This window comes from Lissotriton helveticus, chromosome 7 (assembly GCF_964261635.1).
Source record: "Lissotriton helveticus chromosome 7, aLisHel1.1, whole genome shotgun sequence".
In the NCBI taxonomy this organism is placed as follows: Eukaryota; Metazoa; Chordata; class Amphibia; order Caudata; family Salamandridae; genus Lissotriton; species Lissotriton helveticus.
The window spans coordinates 195724304-195746691 of record NC_136068.1 but is presented as its reverse complement, the minus strand read 5'-3'; the positions used below and the strand labels follow the sequence as shown (position 1 = coordinate 195746691).

Below are 22388 nucleotides of genomic sequence, written 5' to 3'. Positions count from 1 at the left end.
TTACAGAATATATATTTTTAATTTTCAATGTGGAATAATTTCCAGATTATTCGTCTGTCCACTGACAACCCCTCAATTCTAGGCACTGTTGAATGCATATATTTAATATATACAAAAGGGGTTGGTGATGGACGGAGCATCTGTAGTCTGACCCTGTGCCTCATGGGAACAGTCCATCACCACCCCCTTTTGTGCCTATATTTAATATATGCCTTTGTTGTCGAGGCCCTGAATATATGTGTATTTTAAAGTCCTGAAAGTAGATGTGTAGTTTTGTACAGGCTTAAAATTGAATTGTTAGTAGAAAGAATGTATTCACTGTCCTTTATCCAGCTAGCCTAAACACAATTTTGTTTTTACCTTTTCCGGGGACAGTGGTACATTTAAGTAGCTGGTTGGACCATTAATCGTTCACTCCTTAGACATTTTGCAAACACAAACATGTCTCAGATTTTCAGAGCAAAGAACAAGTACTTGGTGTTTCCTGCTGGCCTCTACTTGGCAGGGCACACTCGGTTAGATATTCTAAGCTCCAAAAGCAAACATACCTAACACATCTTCCCTAGAAGAAACGAAAAACTGGCAGAGCCCTCTAGCTGCAGAGAGTGTTACGTTTCAGAAACCTCTGTCCGTGAAGCTGTGATCTGCATTAGAAGTTTGTTATACAGAGCCCTTCCCTGGCTCCTGAAAATCAGAACACACACAATAATTAGTGTTTTAAAATGTGCAATTTCCAAATATGACTTTTTAGACTTATTCATTTGATAGTTTTACAATGTTTTGCTATTTTCATGAGGGTAAAGTTAAATTAATGTCGGTGAACCATTTATGAGTCTAAAGTGCTCTAAATGTGTTTAACTATGAAGCAGGAGCTAGTATAGATTGAGAAATTTTATAACTACATAAAAAAGTTATTACTTTGAAACTAAAGTGAGTAAATAAGTGAAAGCAGGAGAGGAAGGGGGCTCATCTTGTACCCTAACAGCACTTTGCTTCATATGAATAATCCGTAGCTTGCCTCCACTGAAGGGAACGTTTAAAAACTTTCTCTAGTTGAATATACATGAATCTCCCCAGAGTGCCCTGTCAGGTAACAGATCTATGTAAACAGGATTTTAGTTTTCTCCATGGTACTGGCCGTATCCCGGAAATAGATGTGTCAGCAGTGTTTTGATATATCTGTAGTGAAAACTGTTGGTTATATTTATTTTATCTTTTTGAAGTTTCTTTTTATTGATAACCATCCACTGCTGCAAGATAAAAAGTCATTTCAAAGAGAAATTTGTAAACAATCGAACAATACGAAACCCACAGTGGACAATCATTCACCAAAATGCCTGGGGGATTTCTTTATCACGTGGAAGCTTTGACATTAATATGTCACTTTATAGCACTGCACCAGTAAATGCTTTCTAATACTGTTTGTTTTTAAACATGATACATTAGTGAACTAAGAGGCAAGGCAATTGTCATATAAACCCTCTTGGCCCATATTGTTATAGAGCAACATTATAGTCTAATCAAACACAATAGGTTGTTGTACTACTGGTATTCTGATCTCACATATTTGAAAGTGCATTCACATGCGATAATTAAGAAAAAAGAGTTTTGGTGAAATAAAATATTTTCCTACGAATTTAAGCCAGGAAGCAGCGATTTATTCAGGTTTTCTGGATTCATTTTGTGCAGATCTGGGTATCTGTCTTTCCATATGTTAAGGCTTTGTTTTTACCTCTCTGCATTTATCTGCCGTCCTATATAGCGAGGGCCTCATTTATGAAAGCCTTGCGCCACCGGTGCGTCACTTTTTCCCATGTTAAAAGTGACGCACCGGCGGCGCAAGGCCTTCATAAATAAGGCCCCGAGAATTTAGAGTGCTTTACATGAGCACCAGAGCCCCTTGGTATTCTGAAGAACTTAGAGCCAAGAAACTGGAATGTAAACTATTAGAAAGGGCGTGGCGCAAAAAATATAGTGATACAGATAAGGAAAAATACAAACAATCCATTGCAAGTTACAAAACAAATCCTATTTGAAGCCAAAAGACAGTTTTTCTCAATGCAGATAACGTGGGCTAAGTCCAATTCTAAGGAACTTTTTAACACTGTCAAAAAACTGACTACTGCCACTGTTCCCAGGAGTCATAGCAACCCCTCATTTTGTAATGAAATTGCTGACTTCTTTAAACATAAAGTTGAAGTGATATTCTCTTCTTTCTCGGAAGCTAATGAAATAACACAGTCAGACTATTTTAGTGATAGATTGGGCAGAAGTAACCTTTCAAGGACATTCAATCATTTTCTACCATTGGGCGTATCAGAATTAGTCAGGGTCCTGACACAGATTCGTTCTGGAGCTCCCAGTGACCCTTGTCCAGTCTAGGTCTTCAAACAAATACCAGAGGTGATAGGATTGGCTCTCACCCCCCCGTCTTAACACAGCATTTGCATCAGGTATATTCCCTAAAATCGGGAAACAAACCTCCATCCTCCCGCTTTTGAAAAAGCAGAATTTAGATCCCAAAGATCCCAACAACTATAGGCCCATCTCACGGCTCCCTCTCCCTGCTAAGATTCTCGAGAAAGTGATGAATATCCAACTCAGTGCATTTTTCCATCGGAACATTTCTCTGGACCCTTCACAATATGGGTTCAGGGCTGATCACAGCACTGAGTTGGCTCTGTTGAAGTCCACGGAGGAAATTGGGGAAGCCGTGGATGGAGGAGGGAGTGCTGTCCTGATTTTGTTGGACCTGTCCGCGGCCTTTGACACGGTCCATCACAAGTGGATGATGGACCGATTGTCAGGGATCGGGGTGGAAGGACTTGCTTGGAAACTCATACACTCTTTTCTAGCTGACAGGTCCCATATTGTGGACCTGGATGGCAATTCATCTAAGCCTTTTACACTGCCGTGCGGGGTGCCACAGGGCTCATCTTTGAGCCCTATGCTCTTTAACATATATGTGGCACCCCTAGCGGGAGTTATCAGATCCTTTGGTTTCCAGCTCACCTCCTATGCTGACGACACACAAATTGTGTTGTCGATAGGTAAGGGAGGTGAGAAAGAGACTGGGGAGCGCTTCCATGAGTGCATGAGTGCAATATCCAGATGGATGTCCTCCAGCTGCCTAAAACTTAATTCTATTAAGACCGAAGTCTTAAAGTTCGGAAACAATCCACTGGTGTGGACACCAGAATGGTGGCCTGAAGAACAGGGTCCCTGTCCTTCACCCACCAAGAAGGCAAAAAACTTGGGGGTAGTGGTGGACGACAAACTTGTCATGGGGGACCAAATTAGCCTGGTGACCTAAGTCTGTTTTATGATTCTTAAAATCATAAGGAAAATAAAGTTCTTCCTGACAGAAAGTAATCTTAAGACAGTGGTCATGGCTCTGATAACATCGCGGCTGGACTATTGTAATAGTCTATATTTGAATATGCAAAATCAACAGATGAATAAGCTCCAACTAGTCCAGAACGCAGCAGCCAGACTGCTGTCCGGAACTCCTAAAAAATTTTTCTGTCGGTGGCGAGCTCATGAAGCTTTACTGGCTACCTATAAAACAAAGATCTCGCTTTAAAGCTCTTTGTATAGTCTTTAAAGCCATTAACGGTATCGGTCCAGAATTTCTCAGGCAAAAGTTCCAATGGTATATGCCAAGGAGGACACTGAGATCCACCAGTGCCAAATGAATGCAAGTTCCTAGGCTGAAAAAAGCCAACTGGGGAGGCCCGAGTTTTACTTACAGTGCCTCAAGAGCCTGGAACGAGCTCCCCTCGTTTCTCAAAAATTCTCCAAATTTTCTGATGTTTCGGAAAAGCTTGAAGACATGGCTTTTCTCAGTGATTCTCTCTCTGCTTCCCAGGAGGACCGGTACTTAGTGCCAGGACACCCAAGGGTAATTGCGTGCTCTACAAGTGCTAATAACATAACATAACATTCCTTGTTTATAGGCATAGAGAGATTAAGTGATTTGCCCTGAATCACAGGATGTTGTGCCGAGGCGAACCTGGTTACCCATTTCCAAAGTCGTCAACTCTGGCCATACGGTCACATCATGGGTGGAGGGAGGGAGGCAGGCAAAAGGCCCATGCAAGCTTGGCTCTTGATGTGAAGTTTCAACCTCATAGCCATTTGAATTCCTTCATTTGATCTTTCTGCACTGCTGCTCCTTTGTCACTTGCTTCCTTATGAGTTTTCCTTCAAATTTAAGAAATACATTTTATTAGCACAAAATACAGAAATGCAGAGTACTCTACAGTCTAATGAGAAAGGAAAAACATTACAAGTAGAAATAGATATATAGATACAGATATCTGTATGTATCAATATGATGACAATTTGTTTACAAAACATTAAAAATCGTATTTGTCAGCAGATCAAAGAAAGACAAAAAAACGAGGAGGGAGAGGGAGCTGAGAAAAAAGAGACAGGGAGGAGAAAGAGTCGAAAATAAAAATGTAATCTACATATTGGCACACAAAAGTGAAATATTTCAGAATTTGCATGGATCTAGAATTAATTGTAAATAAGTAATAAACGTATTGAATTATACACTTTTTAAAATGCCTGTAGATATGGATACAATGACATTCATTAAAATACAGCGAACTAAATGTGAGGCAACATTTGCTTCAATAAAGCTTTGATACTTTTCCAGACGATGGTGGATGAGAAGTATAATTGAGGAGAAGTATAAAACATAAAATATCTCTTGAGTAAAGATGACCAATAGAGAAATATTATTTTTAAAAAGGATGTTTTGAGAAAAGTAGTGACAGGTTACAAGATATGTTCTCTTTCCATGGCACGTGAGACAGGTGACACAAATGCTCTATTAAGCCTATGGTTGTGGGATACCGCCATGCTTAGAAGGATATTTTTTTTAGAGTATATCCAATTCTCAGTTATTTGTTGGAAAGCATATGCAAGCATCCGATCTGTAATACTAAAATTTACAGAACAACCTTTCCGATCATCAGAAGCCTATCTAAAAATAAGGTTGTGCAACTAAAATAAATATTTGCATCACAAATAAAATGTATCTGTTTCCAAACTCTCAACCAAAATTCAACTTTTTTCACGAAATGCCAGCTACATTTTAGAAATCCGAAGATTTTTTTCTACCTCCTGTCAAATTCAATGGTGGACTTATTTTCAGACTGGGGTACATTCTACAAACTGGCTTTCTGCTGCAGAGTCTGTGATCCTAAAGCATGGGTTGTATATTTTGTCAGTTCCCTGATCAATGGATCTTTACCTGTCCCATATTCCACTGATCCCCAGTCTTCTCAAGAAAAGAACGAAATATGGGGTCTTGTGAATGGACCCCTTCAGGACATAGGACATTTTCTTCTACCTTCTCTGACGGAAGTCAGTATGAGCATCAGAAGTGGATTCTTATTCTCTGTCTACAGAATTAGTGTGTATTCTCCTCTTCTGACTGATGTCTTGGGAGGTGGATTATTTTTGCTTCAGTAAAGAGGCTAGCCAAATGAAGTAGACATGGCCATCGAACAATCACAAAGTCCTGTTATCCTGAGATGCAGTAGCACCTTCTCCCTCTTTCCAGTGACACATGTGAAATGCTGGATATCTTGACGGAAGGATTATTGTTGGAACTTTCTGTCTCTGCTCTCTGTGACTGGGTCCAAACTGGAATGGCGTGGTGGGAAATAAAACAATGGATTTAGTTCCAGATTTCTGGACTGGGGTGAATGTAAGACATTGTTCTGCATTCTGTCCATTAATAGTTCTTTTTGCATTTGTCCCCCCCGAGTAGGACGGGTATGCTCAGAAGTGAGTCCGTGCTCTCCATGCCACTGGAATCAAGCTATCCTGGCTGAAGAGGGGTGAAACCCCAAAACCGGTCCTAGGATGCTTGTTTCGTGTCCAGGGAGGACCTAGCCTGGCAGTTCGGGCTGGGCTGTTCCCATTGGGCACAGGGTCAAGACTGATTTGAATATGGCTGGGTCTAAACTGGAATGGCATGGTGAGCAAAAAACGATGGATTTAGGCCCAGATCTCTGTACTGGGGTGAATGTATGTCATTGTTTGCCATTCTGTCCATCAATAATTCTTTTTGCAGAGGTATTGCCTTATGCCACTCTTCTCCTGTGGCTCTTCAATACCACGAGGTGGAGCTGAGTGTCCAAGTTCCTTCTTGGGAACTCCTCATTTTCTGGCCCATGCAAGGGTCTCCCTTTGTGCACCTTTAAAACGATTCAAAATAGTTCTATCTTATAAATTCCTCACTTGGATAACTGGCATGTCTGCTTGCAGACTGGGAGAACTTGGTGTTCTCTTACGGAGGAAATCCTTTCGCTGCTTTCTACTGGAGGGAGTAGTTCTTCTCCTTTGTGCCAAATGTTATGGAACATTTTTTGAGACGTCCACGACAACCAGGATAATGTTTTGTTTTATCTCAGTACTGCAACCGCTTCCATTCTGTGATTTGTAATGAGCACTTGGGGTCACCTGCCTCTCTTGCACCTCCTCTTTTGTCTCCATTTTCATGACCTCTCGATTGGGACACTAGCACAAGATGCCTTTCACATTTATGTACATGAAATTGGATACGTTTCCCCTTTAAATGTCAAATAAACAGGAACAGGTAACCTTTTCAGTGCCCACCTTGGATTTCTCTAATAAGAGTGTGCGGAATTCCCAAGCCCTGTCCCAAGGTTTGTTTACCTTGAATATTTTGTGTAGGGAAAGCTCCAAACACATTTGTTCTGCTCTACAAGTATCATTTTGGGAGGACAGGAACTGTGTTTTGGCAGCAGTCCTCCTTTGTGCGTTGTATGACACCGTATTATATTTTGTATACATTAAAAGATACGTACATGCATAGCTGCCAAGGTATTAGATTGCTATGTGTGACAGTTTCATAATTTCAGAGTAATTATGAGTGACATTCAACAACTGTGAGTGACACTTTCTCGCAGGCAAAATCAAGAAATTTTAAACAAAAATATCAGAAACTACACCCATTTGAGCAATGAGAAACTCTAAGAAGATCTTAAAACCGCTGTAAAGCACCAAAAATGGACGAGCATTAACCTAGTAAAAAGCAATAACTCACAGCTAATCCTCATAAAATACAGTTTTGCGAATATGGTTCATGTTGGTGGAGTTGTGTGCAGAAAGACCTCCATAAACCTCCCAGCCGCCTTGCAGTGGGAGGATCAGGTACGTGGTGTCCTGACACATTCCTGAGCAGGCTTAGGGCGTCCTGCAGAGACAGACACTCTGCCAGCCCCTTCACTCCCTTAGTCCTGGTTTCCAGTGCGCTTCCAAGCAGGGTTGGATTGAGACCAGAAATCGGTCCGGACACCCTTAAAAAGCAGCACGATCATGACCTATCATGAAACCTTGATTGATATGTGTCAGTAGGCTAAGATTTGGAAACATTTATGGTAAATTCAGTGTTTTAAAACTTGTAGGGTCTGTCACTCTAGGTATGTTTTCCAGGACAATAATTGAAAAGGGATTCATTCAAGCAGAAATGCCTGCTTGTTTGAACAGATGTATAGCATACCAATTCACACCTAAGAGACCTCAGTAGAGCAGGTCTGCACCTTCTTCACTGTCATGCTCCCTCTACACCCACTGGCACCAAGTAGACGTGTTTCTTTCTGCAGCCTTCCCTCCTGACATGACTGTGGGGTCTGCCAACTGTCCAATTAACGTTAGCAGCACCTTGTGCACCAGTGCTACAGAACTGCTTCTTCCATCTCGTCCCCTACCCCTCACACCTAGTGCAGTTCCAGGAATCTCTAGAGGATGCACAGGCCCAAGCACATGATTCATTCGAGGGAGGCAAAGGCCTCACATGGGGTACTCAACCAGGACGGACCATTGTTCTTCTGTGCATGAGAGTGGGCCGAGCAGGCTGATAACTTTCTAAGGCTACAGCAGCTTTGGTTTCTAGAAGGTGTTCCTGGCAGGTGGGTTTACAGTTGAGACACTGAGGGTAAAAATACACCGGCTAACAGCTGGGCCTCATCTACTGGCCCACCGACCAATGCCCAAATTCCTAACCTCCCAATCTGACCCTGCTTCCAAGACCCATAAATCCCCGATATGTGCTCCTGAGCAATACAGAATATTTTGCCCCCGCTCTGACACTCACAGACGTCCCATTGCACTACTCAAGTGCATTGCTGGCTCTCATCTGTGCCACCATGACGTGTCCTCCTGCAGTACCACGGTGGTCCAGAGAGAGTCTTTGGCCAGGTTGTTGGATGGGGGTCACTCAAGCTGCAGGCAGTAGTGCTGTAGACTGGCTGTAAGTGACTGTGTCTGTGCTGCTGAGAGAGTTGGCTTGGCTTGTCTGGTTGATGCACTGGCACTCACTGCCACGGCGCTAAGCTGCGCTCTCTGATTGTCATTTTGATGGCCTTGGTCTGCTCGGGACCTCATTCAGAAGCTATGATATGCAATGATTTTCATATCATGCATGACAATATATTCTTGTCTGTTTTGTGCATCTTCACAGATAATGGCCATGATGATGAAATGGGCTAAGGTGGTAATTGAATTATTACTTACTTTTGATCTTCATTACACTGAGTTTTACCTTCCTTGTTGAGTCTTACTTCTCTCTCTCTCTTTACCTGTGGCTTCTGGTTCAGTTCATCATTTGCTTATTTGGTCAAATTGCTTTTAAGGATATTCAGGACTTCCTGCTAGAGGGTGTCAAGTCTATACTCTACCAGTAAGAGAGGGCTTCTAAAATGAGTATAATAGTATATTTTGGGTAAGAATGTGCTTTCTCAAACAATGATTGTGATGAGGATGAGGAGGAATTACCTGCAAGTAATCAGGGCATTTACCCCACTCCGGCACCGTGCACATTTGTACTATATATGGATGCTGCTGGAGATAGTATACTTTGTTGATAAGTAATCTTTGTTTAGGCTTGGTAATGCAGAAAATGTATATGATTTACTCACTCTAATTTGACATGTATCTTCTTAACAGATTGGTCACCAGAAATTGCTGAACTTGCCAAGAAGTATTGGAACGATACAGTTGTTGCTATTGACCTTGCCGGGGACGAATCACTGCATGGCGAGAGCTATCCAGGGCATAAGAAAGCTTATGAGGTTTGCAAAGATTGCTCCACTGTTGCATAGAAATGTCTGTCTAACATCGATTTAAAAGGCAGGTCAAGGATAAGAGTGGTGACTTTGGCTCAGGAATGCTGTAGAGTAGACTCTTCCTACCGAAATCTTGTTGACCGCCTGATTTAGGGGGCAGGGCAGAGGCATTAGAGAGACCAGTGGTGGATATCCACTACTGCGTGGCCTCATTACCACCCCTTTTACCAACCTTCATACGAATGAGGTTCGAACTGTGGAATAACAAGTAATACCCAACAGTGGCGGCTCCTCCTCCAAGGCGAAGGATTATTGCCCAAAGCCTTTTACCAGTGTAACTAAAGGAGAAATAAAATGATGAAGAAAATGTTTTGTTTGTAAGGCTACATATAGTCACAATTAATTTATTTATCCAGTGTTTTGTATAGTGCAAACAAGACGCAGAGTTGGGTATCAGAGCGCTTCACAATTCTATAACGTAATTCTAAACGGTTAAATTGAGACCTATAAAAAGTTGCCAGACATCTCAATACATTTTAAACAAGGAAACATTTGTTAATTCAATAATAAATTTAGAAAAGAAAACAGGTTATTAACTTATAATACACTCGCACTTGTGCTAAGTATTCACATTGGTGAAATTTAGATATAGCTGTCCTCAAAAGGATATCTCGGTGCGAATTTGGACTATAGGATTGTGCACAGCTATCGAATGTTGGGCTCCATCTTGGAGTCTGACCACGGAAGAAGGGACAGAGAGTATCACTCAACAGGATAGAAGAAGTCGAGCGATTATCTGTTGGAACTTATAGAACAATGGTGTGAACAGGCTGAGGATTTAAGGGAATAATTTGCTTATCAGAAAGGACTTAGCTTCCTTTTTGAATACTGAAGTAGAGGGGACAATATAGTCCATTGGGCTTGTGGCCTAGTGACAGTCTATCTTATACTATAAAATATTGCAACATTTCTTGTTTCGTCTAACTGCCAAGTGGCCCCGTATCATGTATGAGAATTCTAGCTCGGACAGTGCATTCTGGGACTCAAACACAGACTTTCCAGTATTCAAAGCATTCAAAGTGATGTTGGCTAAAGGTGTAACACATAGATCTCAAGGCCACATGGAAGTGCTAGATATGGGTTACCTTTCTTACATTATTTTGAAGCAGCGGCCATTTTGTGTTTCCCTCCATTATTGACCTCTGATGGATGCTGAATCCAACTTGTTGGGATTCAGAATGCAGTGCATAGAATAGAATGTTCTGGTGGTAGGCCTCCATCACATATGAATTAAAGAACATGTATGAAAGGTTTGCAAATAAGCATTTCAGGGCGAATCAGGCTTTAATTTCCCCGAAAACCGATGGGTTGCCTATCAGTCAATTAGTCAATCTCTCCTTAGCACTGTGTTTTGTTGTCATCGAAGTACAGCAGTTGACGGAACGTATGATATCCTCATGGCTGGCCTCTGAAAACCTTGCTACGAGGTCAGCATACATGTGGCTGCAGCAGACTTGTGTATTGTATATTAGTTGCAGTATTATATAGTGTAAATTCGGCCCAAGGGCACCACAGGGGTTTACATAACCACCAGAATATGATAAACGTTTCTTGTGTTTTTTAGGCAAAAGGAGATTAAGGCCCTTATTACGAGTATTCTGGTCCGACCTCACCACACTGTGGGCCAGTCCACAGTATTACATGTGTGGCTGTCGGATGGACACAGGGCCGCTGCAACTGCCAGGGATCCAGGATCAGGCGACTGTCGCGCAAAGGTCAGAGGTTGAAATATGCTGATGGTGCTGCAGCAGCACCATTGAGCATATTTCCAGTTGCCACTCCACCACCCTTTTTAGGTCTCGCTGGCGTTGCCGCGCGAAGCGCTGCCGCCAACGAGACTTATAGTCACCTTGCTAGGCCCCAAGGGAGTCAGAGCTGTGCACGAGCCGCTACAGACCTGGGCACGAGCCGACTCAGGTCTGTGAACGCCAACGTGCACGCTCACGGCGTCACGCTCCCGCCCTCCGGCGTCTCTTCCGAGGCGCGCTCCAGGCCGACGGGCTCCACTGCAGGCTCCAGAGCGACGTCAGGTAGGCTGTATTTCACCCTTGTTTTTCCAGCGAGGGCAAAAATAGAGAACCCTATAGGTAGGTGTCTGTCTCAGCAGTTGTGTTTAAGAACAGCCGATGCTGAGCAAAGGCAGGTCCCGGCCCACTTAAAGCCCAGGTAACTCTAAGTTAAAAAAATGTACGTCAGAGAGAGAGAGGCTATGGAAACTGGTGGTGAGGGAGTTCATGGAGGAGGATATTGGAGAGGACAGCGCCAAAAAATAACTGCGTAATGGCCACCCCAAGATCTCGAACCGGTTACCTGTTTTGTTTTGGTTAAATTGATGTCTCCAACGTGCTCACATACTTGTTCAATGTGAAAGTGTTATCAAAGTTATCTAAATAAAAGAACTCGACAAATTAAAACGGGACAGGTGAAAAAAAATAATGGGTGTTAATAACTCCCCATCCAAGAAATGAGGAAAAAAAAAAGCTCAAGAGGAAACGCATTCTGCGCACGCTCTTTAAACGAAACCAGAGGACATTTCAGATTATTCCTAATAAATGTGCGGGGAAAAAAATCATATTCTCTGTCCCGTTGTTGCTAAATCCGCGTGAATTTGGGAGACGTGATAGATAGTCTTTGCTCGGTGGTCACTATCGGCTGAAATCGGCGTGTCGAAAAGAGCACAGAAATGCCCTTCCTGCGAGGCAACATAAAGTGACGCGTGGGCACGGAGTCGCTTCCCCACACACGGGAGCTCCGGGCTGCTCCTGCTCGCGCACGACTCATCCCTCGCTGTCCGACCGGAAGTGACGCGCCTTCACCTGCTGCTGCCGCCGCCGCCTCAGGCTATCCTGTTGTTGGAGTTGGCAGCGGCCGCTTGGGAGCGAGTACGCGGATCCGTCGCCTGCCCCTTCTTCTCGTTCCAGCCGCCGCCTGTAGGATGGGGATCCGAGCACCTCCTCTGCTGCCCTTGGCGGCTTTGCTGCTGGTTGGAGTCGGTGAGTCCGAGCGCTCATGGGGTGACCTGGGAGGAGCCGCGGGCGGTTGGTGCTGGTGGGCAACCCCGCACAAAGCGAGTGGCGCTGCCGACAAGGAAAGTGGTTCAGAGAGGGGTCAAACTCCAGACCCGTTCACCGATGTGGTGTCCCTCGGCTAAAGCTCCCCCATAACTTTTTTTTTTAAACTGCACCCATCCCTCGCTGCGGCTGCACCCGGCCATGAAGGCGGGTGTAAAGTTAATGTCTGTGTTCCCTCGCCCCAGTCAGCCACGCTTTCCTTCTCCCGCTCGCCCTCCCCGCTATCCTCAATACCCAGAGCCGATCCCCACGGCTCAGGGCTGCGCCGCTCCCAGTTGCCGGTTGTTATGGTGCCCCTGCAGGTGTCGCTGGCCATGTTTTTCCTTCCTGTGTTTGTTCTGGTGGCTGCTTATCTGTTCTGTAGTTTCGCCTTTGGTTTCTGGTTGCAGCCAGGCTCGGCCAGTGGGTGCAACAGTCCCTGGGCGGGTGGCTCTCAGAGGATGTTACTGGCGCATTATTTATCCTCATCCGTGCACGCATGGTCTGGCGTGATTGTGACTCAAGGGAGGGTCTGCTGCTTTTAGGAAGCACACTTAGTGGGGACACTGGTGAGGTCTCCTAGCTGTGTTGCGAGACTAGTTGTGCTGTCTGATCCACACCCGTTTTTTGTTAGCCAATAACCCGTTTTTTGTTAGCCAATATAATTTCTTACCTTATCCCGACAAAAACACACAGTTAGAGACCGTATTAGCCACAATCATAAAACACTATTTTAAAACGTATATGAACTCCAGGGCTATTTGCTTTTAAGAGAAGCTGATGGAAACATTAACTATGTGTCGGTAGCACCGAAGCCATTGCTTTTTATCTTTGTATAGTGCTTTTTATGTCACAGTCATAACAGTAACCTACTTTTATGATCACCTGTTTTTTTTAAAGGAACATAAAGTTTAAAGCACACCCAACAAATGGACACTTGTTTCTAAAAGTGCATGCTCTTCAGTGAATCTAATTTTAATTTGATAATTACATATGCACGAAGAGCAGTTCTTGTGTATGGACATGGAACATTTCTTACCTGCTTTTGACCTTCCCATTGCTGCTCGATGTGACTTGCATTCTTCTACCCACAAGACTGTGCCCTCCCTCCCCCCAATCCACTCCAGGCAATCATGTCTTAGAATAGCTTTGATACACGTTGTCTTCAGTCCTAGCATATTCTCTGCACTCCCTACCTATGGCATGACCGTTTGTTGAAGAAGAAAAACAATCTAACTTTAACAGGATGGATGGCATTCTAAGCATTTTGTGTTTCAAGGTACTTTCATTGTTCAACTTATGTCTTTTAAATAAACGGAGATCAACCCCTCACCTTTCGTTACCCAGTTGTGCTATTTACTTCTTTAATCTCGATGTTTCCTCATATACCTTTTCAGAATACCATTGAAAGAACTGGATATTTATTTGTAAAACGCCCTACCCTAATGGAAGAGACCGAGAGAGTGGCGTGCAGAAGTCCCGTAAGGCGCCTGTTTTGACAGTCTCGCTTGGAACTCTCATCTCCCAGACTTTTGCAGTAGGAGTCACTCTGCTCTTTTAGCCCCAGGATGCTAAAAACATGCGGCTCCTCGCTCGTCGTTGTTGTTAATACTTAGTGGCACACCACGCACTACCTTTTTTACCAGGTCCGCTTTTTACTAAACGATAAAGGTCAACTCGCCAACGTGACTCCTGCAAACGAGCGCCCAAGCTTGGCAGCACATGTTTAACTTTATCAGAAAGTTTATTATAGTGCCCCGCTAGTTGAGAATGTGGGCACTTCTTGATTGCATACATTCGTGTTTCTAAAGTAGATGAAGTTGTGCGTTTGAGTCTTAAAAATTGCTCACCCATCGGCTCTCGATTGTGAACTTTGTTGAATGTGTATTTATGACTCACTTGTTTACTCTTGATCAGTGCGGATGGCAAGATTATTCCGTGTCGGATGACCTAAAGTTCCCGGACATATATGCACTATCAATGATCGGAAATGCACAGTTTTACAAAGTTTCGCCCGAGATTACGAACTGAGTTGTGTAACAAACAATATGTTTATTTTAAATACCTGGTTATATGTTTATAACCTGCTGTTCGGTTTTATTTCGCATCGTATGTGCAATAAGTAATGTGAAGAGGTTGACCTGTGTGATGCCAATTGTTGAATTTCCCCTCTGTTGAGTGGTGTTTGGAAATAGACTTAAACGGGTGTTTTGATGGGTTGTCTTGTATTGTTTTCTGAAACTTGGTTTTGTTTACATAGGCAGGTTGATTCTTTTATAGTATGCTACATAACACATTATTTCCGCGAGGCAGTACTTTTATTGATTGCAGTAAACATGGGTTTTTTAGGTCGAGCAGAGTCTGCTCGAGACCTATTGCTGCCCGTTTCTTGGAATGTAGACACGATAGGGGCACGAGCGCAGATTTCACCTCGTGGGCGCGCACGGCGCCGTGCCCATCTCATGCCACACATTCCCGTGCGCACAAAGCCAGGCACACGTACACATGCTGCCGCCCCCACCACACACACACATACAGATAGGCATGCATACACACGCCGCTGCCCCCTAACCCCCCCTGCACGCACACACAGACCCACACCTCCGCCCCATGCATCGGGAGATCTGCCATACAATCGGTACTTACTCCAGCCTCCGCCAACATCGCAGGGAGCGGCGGTTGCAAGCCCCCAGCGTAGGAAACAGGCCCCCGCGGTGCACACACTGGGAAGAGGAAAAGGGGACGAGACCCACGGCGCGCGACACGGCACAAGGAGGCGGTGCGCGCCAGGCCTCCGTCGCTGCCTGGAACATGTGCGCGCGCTCCCCAGCCTGTCGCGAGCACGCCTCCTTCTGGCTACTAGCGTGTCCCAGCCGCCGTGGTCACAGCGGGCCGCCTCTCCTCTGAGCTGGATTCGCTGGCGGGGGCGGGGTGCGGTTCATAGGTTCCGTCTGCGCTCGGAGCAATATTACATATCGCATTATATAGGCATCCATTATCGTGTTTTGCAACAGGGAAAACTTGCTGCACGTCACAGGAACATATTGCTCAAAATTCGATCGTACACAACTTGCAATCGTTGGAATCGTGCGCATTAGAACCTCTTTATCAACGCGATTGGCTGATGTTGAAGTCTGGTATGCAACAACTGGTTCAAATATGTTATCTCAATGTTTCACGCTTTATTACAAATGTCACCAAAAGATGTTCATATTTCACTTCTGTTCTTGGATTTTCGTCACAATAAAATACAATTAACATAATCTTCCCAAAAGTTATTTACAAAAATTTAAGCTAGTGCCATTATAAATTACAATCACTTTTATTTAAGTATTAATTATTTAAAAAAATAAAAGCCATTGTTCTTTGTAATATCAATACATCTAAGTCATGTAAATACCACACCTATTGCATTACAAATGCTAAAGATGTCACATTTGTGAAAGTTAAAACTATTGGCATTATAAATGACAAAGCTATTCATTTCGCTATTCTCAAAAACCAACACATAAATAAAAAATGTGTCATTTACAATACTAATAGCTCAAACTTTCCTAATGCGAGACCTATTGCATTGCAAATGCTTGTTATGACGGTGTGCCCGCCATGAAAAGGGTGACATATAGGCAACGCCCCCTGCTGCATCTGGGCCCGGTGGTGCATGCAGGGGGTATATGTAGTGGCCCTCTGGATTTACACCCCTAGTTTCTGCACAATGTGGCATGCCAGACCGTGGCAGGACTACCTGTCAGACCAGGATTGAAGTCCTAATCTGGAGGGCGGCAGCACCACTACTTTGGCGCTTGCACCATCCGCTGTAGGGCCGCAAAAGTCCACTCACTCAAATTTCTTTATTCAGTTTTAAAGATAAAACCATAAAAGACATAAGATATCATTACAATTAACAAACAGGTTGTCATAGTCAGACTCATTTGTGTATTAAAACCCCTTTTAGAAAGCGTAAAAGGAAAAAACATACAGAAGGAGAGTTTAAGAAATGTAAAATCAGCAGAGCAGGCCTAACTTGGGTAAAATTCATTGACCTTAAAATCGGAAACAGAAACTTGTGCTGCAGAATATTGTATTTTGGACAAAGCATAGTGACATGTAAAGTACTGTTAATCGTTGTGTTGTCACATTCGCAGAGGGGCAGGTCCAAATTCGGAAAACAACCTTGATTAGCGAGAATTAGTCGGGGAAATAGATTCAACCTGAAATGGGTCAGCAGACGACGTTGATGGCGCGTCATGTTCCAGGTTAAAAATGGTTCGATATAGCTGACAGTTTGCACTAAAAATGCATGTCACATAGAAATGTTTTGTTAGTGCAAGGTCCTTGCACTCTGATGCCAACTTGACCCTAAACGCTGTTTCGACCTTTTTGCCCACAGAGCGACTTAAAACAGAGAGAATGTCATACAGATCGGACCATCCTAGGGCCCGCAGGTTACATGCCACATACGCCAGCCAAGGGATCAGAGAGGATTTTTCAAATATTTAAAAATCCTGCAGAATTAATTTGCTAAAACTAAGTTCCTCCTTTTAACCAGATTGAGTTCCAGAGCTTTAAAGGACCAAGGCATAGCTGGTCAATAAGAAAGTCCAAGCTTAGCTCCTCATGGACAATGTCAGAGGGAACACTTTGGAGGACCCCTAATAGACCCCTAATAGACCTCTTAAAAATTTATTTTCAGCTGCATGGATAGGGGCAACCCGTTCATATCCCCATATTCCACTAAGGGGATGCTCTTGTCCCTGTGTAAATTTCCAGGACCAATTGGATTTGAGTGCGTCTGAGCTGACGGGAATAATCTTTAAAACTGAATGTCACTCTATTAAAGAACAAAACATTCTGAGATATGAGTGAGTGCCACTTCAGCACCGAATCTAATAAAAAACCCAGATACTTGAAGTTTTCTACCTGACGAATCTGTTGGCCTTCGACTATGTGTTTCATTGTTTTAGTGTTAGGGGGGCGATATTTCATAACGTGTGACTTGGAAAAGTTTGTTGACATGTCAAGGGTGCTCATAAAGTTAATAAAAAGGATAAGAAGTTTATGTAAGCTTTTAGCTGTACGGGCAATTAAAACAGTATCATCCCCATATAGCAAGGCAAGTATGGGACGGCCTCCTGTTTTAGGAACGTCCACACCTGGTGCTGACAAGGCTCGCTATATGTGATTGAAATCAAAAATGTATTAAAAACGGGCTAAAATACAACCTTGTCGCACCCAGTGTTGCAATATAAAATGCTCAGTGTACTCCCAAACCTGACGCTGGCTGAAAGGTCAGTATGCAAATCACGCAGGAATCATACTAAAACCGGATCCACTTCCATCTGTTCCATCATGGACTAAAGCCATCTGTCAAAAGCAGAGCTAAGGTCCATGAAGGCCAGATGGACTGCCCTCTTTTAATCTTAGTGTATTTACATGTTAATAAATAAAAGTTAAGAGTTTTCTCTATGGTCTCCCGACCGGGACAAAAAACCTCTATCCTCGGCCCAATCCGGCCAATGATTTTCACCTCTGAGTCTATAGGGGAGATGGGCCTGAAACATGCTGGGTCCGATCTACTGCTCTTTTTTAAAAATGGAACTATTATCGAATAGGACCAGGTTGGCGGGAGAGGGCCAGCGGTTGCGGCGTTTAGAAGTAGTGTCAGTAACGGTGCCCATAGGTCAATACAGATTTTGAAAAGGTCCCCTCGTACCCCGTCAGGCCCCGAAGCCTTATTAGATGGTAATTGGGAGATAGCAGCTTTGACCTCCGGTAAGCTTTAAATAACCTGGTCGTCTGTCTGGGGGCCTTTTAATGGGTCCGGCTCCTCATCTCGGCTATAAATAGCCGCAAATGGTCAACCCTGGGGAGGGATGGTACAGGCCTGGTTGGAGAGATGGTCATTACTTAAAAGAGGAGAACTAACGGTGCTCCAAAATACAGAGCTGTCGTGTTGCCTACTGGCAGTTAGTAACTTTTCCAATGACTCGTTTTTAAATTGAGCCAAAGGGCCTTGTGGGTTTTCGAGCACTGGCTGTCAAACCATTTTTCTGCATGCGTTCACCAGGATTGGCTGTTTTACAAAGCGCGGATTTAATAGACCTACAGATGTTAAAGGAAGACGCCAGAATGCTGTGTGACGATTCATCTTCAAGCGGACATATAAAGAGATCCGGTTGACATGAGGAAATCAGCTGTTGAACAAAAAACTCTGGAACAATAGTGGCCCACCTCAACCTTCGACCCTGATCTGTCGAGATCAAGGACTATTTATATAGGGTTATCGGTCTTGATGATTTATTGTCCCTGAAGAAAGGAGCACCTCAGAATTAAAAAGACCACTCTGAGGAAAGAAACCACAGTTTTTGGCACTGCATAGTGGCGTTGCCACGTTAGATGCATAAAAAAGTAAATCCTGACTTCTGTTTTGACATTCAAAAAACATGTAAAATGTGGGGGGCTTGAGGCAAGGCCCCCATCTGCCTTCTTTTGTGCAGTGGCGGCCTACACAAAGAAGAGGTGGTAGGGTGGGTGGAGGGAGTGCGAGGGAGCGTGGGAGGGTGAGCGCGTGGAGGGGAGGTTAATAATAAAAAAAAAAATTAAAACAATTACCTGAGCTGCGGCCGCCTCTGCGTCGTGTCGGTCCTCAGTGTTCTCTTCTTGGTCCCAGCCTCCTAGCATACACTGGGACATACTCCCTGTGCAATCCCCACGCTGCTCTCATGCTATGAGATCAGGGCATTAATTGGTCTGAGCGGGCTGAAAACACGCTCCACTCAGACCAGGGAGTCTGTTCAATGCAGCCGGGCTGCAGAAACCTAAGTATGCATTTGTGTTTGGCCAGCCTGAGATGGCCGGCCAAACACATATGCGCACTTAGCGAGTTCACATAGCACTCCCCCTCCCCCATCCCATGCCTCGGCCCAACCCCTCCCTGAACGCGCTGGCTCAGAGCGGGCAAATGAACAACAAAACGATTTAGGTAATCATTTTAATTTTCACCTGCTGGCTCAAAGCGAGTGGGGCGATGCTGCTCCGCCATTGCGGAGGAGCCGCCCCTGCTTTTGTGACGGTCCTGCTTGTGTTAGTCTTTTCTCTGTATCTAGGCAAAGCATAATCAGGGTGCTGGAGAAACTGATCCTGACCTTTTCCGTCATATACCACCACATTGTCACAAACTCTATATTCAGTCGTGTATACGTCTGATGTCAGTCAGTCTTAGGAGTATCTACAGTAACTTTAACCCTGGTTCTCAGATACCTTTGTCATGTGTGTTTGCAGGAGGCTGTACGTTGTGGCATCCATAGAACTGTTCACGCTGGAGAAGCCGGTCCCCCATCTGTGGTCAAGGAGGTAAGAATAAAAATGCAGATGAGAAAAGGATAGCGGCTTTATCTGTTTAGATCAATGATTTTATCGTGAAATAATAACAACCAAATGCCACTGGAAAATGGGCCTAGAGAAACTCATCCTTACAGTTGTCACATTCATTCATTTTAACAGGACAAATATCCTTGAACCAAATGCAAACACAATCTGCACCAGTGCAAACCACTGCAGCAAATTGTGCCTGCATTGTATTGAAAGTTTTTTACAATGCACAAAGACTTGTTTTTGTATAATTAACTACTGTGACCTTTAACAAGGCGTGGTACTTAAATATTGACTTTATAATATCATCCTGCAAAAATATAGAACATAAGATATTTACTCACAACATCGTTAAGGCGACTACATGTGGAGTTGGAATAGTAACCCTACACTCCTCTGTGCATGCTGAGCTTAGCGTCATTGCACAAGTTGATATATTGCAGTCTATATCATTGCAGGCCCATATTTTTTGTATTCGAGAATTTGGCACACAGCCAATCACAACCGGAACATTGAAGGTGTGGCACCATTGCTCACATTTTTGCGGGAGCGGGACTTTTTTATGCATTACGAGAAATCTAGAAAATGGAGAAAGGAAGTATAAGAGAAATATAGCAATACAGGGACTGAGAGAGAAAGCTGGGTAGAAAACAAACTACATCAGTGAGCCAAAGATAAAAGACGTGTGTGGTGGTGGAAGAAAGAGGAAGGCTCATGCACTTATGTTTTAAAAACACAGGGCCCATGCACTTATGTTTTAAAAACACAGGGCCCATGCACTTCTGTTATAAAAACACAGGGCCCATCCACTTATGTTTTAAAAACACAGGGCCCATGCACTTATGTTTTAAAAACACAGGGCCCATGCACTTCTGTTATAAAAACACAGGGCCCATCCACTTATGTTTTAAAAACTCCGGACCCGTGCACTTATGTTTTAAAAACTCGGGCCAGTGCACTTATGTTTTAAAAACACAAGGCCCATCGACTTATGTTTTAAAAACACAGGGCCCGTGCACTTACGTTTTAAAAACACAGGGCCCGTGTACATACGTTTTAAAAACACAGGGCTCATGCACTTCTGTTTTAAAAACACAGGGCCCATCCATTTATGTTTTAAAAAAAACAGGACCCAAGCATTTATGTTTTAAAAACACAGAGCCCATGCACTGATTGTTTTTTTTAAAACTGAGGGCCTGTGCACTTATGTTTTAAAAACAGATGGCCCATGCACTTCTGTTTTAAAAACACAGGGCCCATCCACTTATGTTTTAAAAACTCCGGGGACGAGCACTTATGTTTCAAAAACCACAGCGCCCATCCACTTATGTTTTAAAAACACCGGGCCCGTGCACTTATGTTTTAAAAACTCCGGGCCTGTGCACTTATGTTTTAAAAGCACACGGCCCATGCATTTATTTTTTTAAAACAGAGGGCCCATGCACTAATGTTTTAAAAACACAGGGCCCGTGCACTAATGTTTTAAAAACACAGGGCCCATGCACTAATGTTTTAAAAACACAGGGCCCATGCACTTATGTTTTAAAAACACAGGGCCCGTTCACTTGTGTTTTAAAAACACAGGGCCCATGGACTCATGTTTTAAAAACTCCGGGCACGTGCACTTATGCTTTAAAAACACAGGGCCCGTGCACTTATGTTTGAAAAACTCCGGGCCCATGCACTTCTGTTTTAAAAACAGAGGGCCCATTCATTTATGTTTTAAAAAAACAGGGCCCAAGCATTTATGTTTTAAAAACACAGAGCCCATGTACTGATTGATTTTTTTTAAACTGAGGTGCTGTGCACTTATGCTTTAAAAACACAAGGACTGTGCACTTATGTTTTAAAAACACCGGGCCCGTGCACTTATGTTTTAACAACTCCGGGCCCGTGCACTTCTGTTTTAAAAACACAGGGCCCATGCACTTCTGTTTTATAAACATAGGGTCAATCCACTTATGTTTTAAAAACACAGGGCCCGTGCACTTCTGTTTTAAAAACACAGGGCCCGTGCACTTATGTTTTAAAAACTCCAAGCCCGTGCACTTATGTTTAAAAAAACACAGCGCCCATCCACTTATGTTTTAAAAACACAGGGCTTGTGCATTTATGTTTTAAAAACACCGGGCCCGTGCACTTATGTTTTAACAACTCCGGGCCTGTGCACTTCTGTTTTAAAAACACAGGGCCCATGCACTTCTGTTTTATAAACATAGGGTCAATCCACTTATGTTTTAAAAACACAGGGCCCGTGCAATTCTGTTTTAAAAACACAGGACCCGTGCACTTATGTTTTAAAAACACAGAGCCCGCGCACTGATTTTTTTTAACTGATGGCCTGTGAACTTATGTTTTAAAAACACAGGGCCTGTACACTTATGTTTAAAAAACAGATGGTCCATGCACTTATGTTTTAAAAACAGAGGGCCCATGCACTTATATTTTAAAAACACAGTGAGATATCTGCTACAACAGTAGAGGAGGCAATCCAGCCTCACACTGCAACCGATTTATCCATATTCATAAGCCTGAAAGAGTTTGCCCAGGACTGGACTTTCAGCTGGGTACTAAACTGAGTGCTGGGGACTTGCAATGCTTCATGCAGCTTCATCACACTGTGGGGGCACATTTACAAGGAAATATCGGAGGGCGGAGCTGTGCCAAATTTGGCAGCGCCGAGCTCTGACATTTCCCAAATGCAGGGATGTGCCGTATTTACAACAATATGGTGCACCCCTGTGTTTTCTCTAGCAGGGTCACCTTCCTGCCCATAAACAATCATTAAAGGCGTTTTGCT

At 43.6% G+C, this 22388-nt stretch overlaps 1 protein-coding gene across 3 annotated transcripts in view; it reads left to right on the top strand.

Moving 5' to 3' along the window:
* Positions 1–22388, top strand: part of LOC144768344 (adenosine deaminase-like) — a 150426-nt gene that overhangs the window by 78486 nt on the left and 49552 nt on the right. For all 3 annotated transcript variants that reach the window (XM_078651930.1, XM_078651929.1, XM_078651928.1), the window contains 2 exons: positions 8989–9113; positions 19499–19570. In XM_078651930.1, the coding sequence (XP_078508056.1) occupies positions 8989–9113; positions 19499–19570 (197 nt within the window). The remainder of the gene's footprint in view (positions 1–8988; positions 9114–19498; positions 19571–22388) is intronic.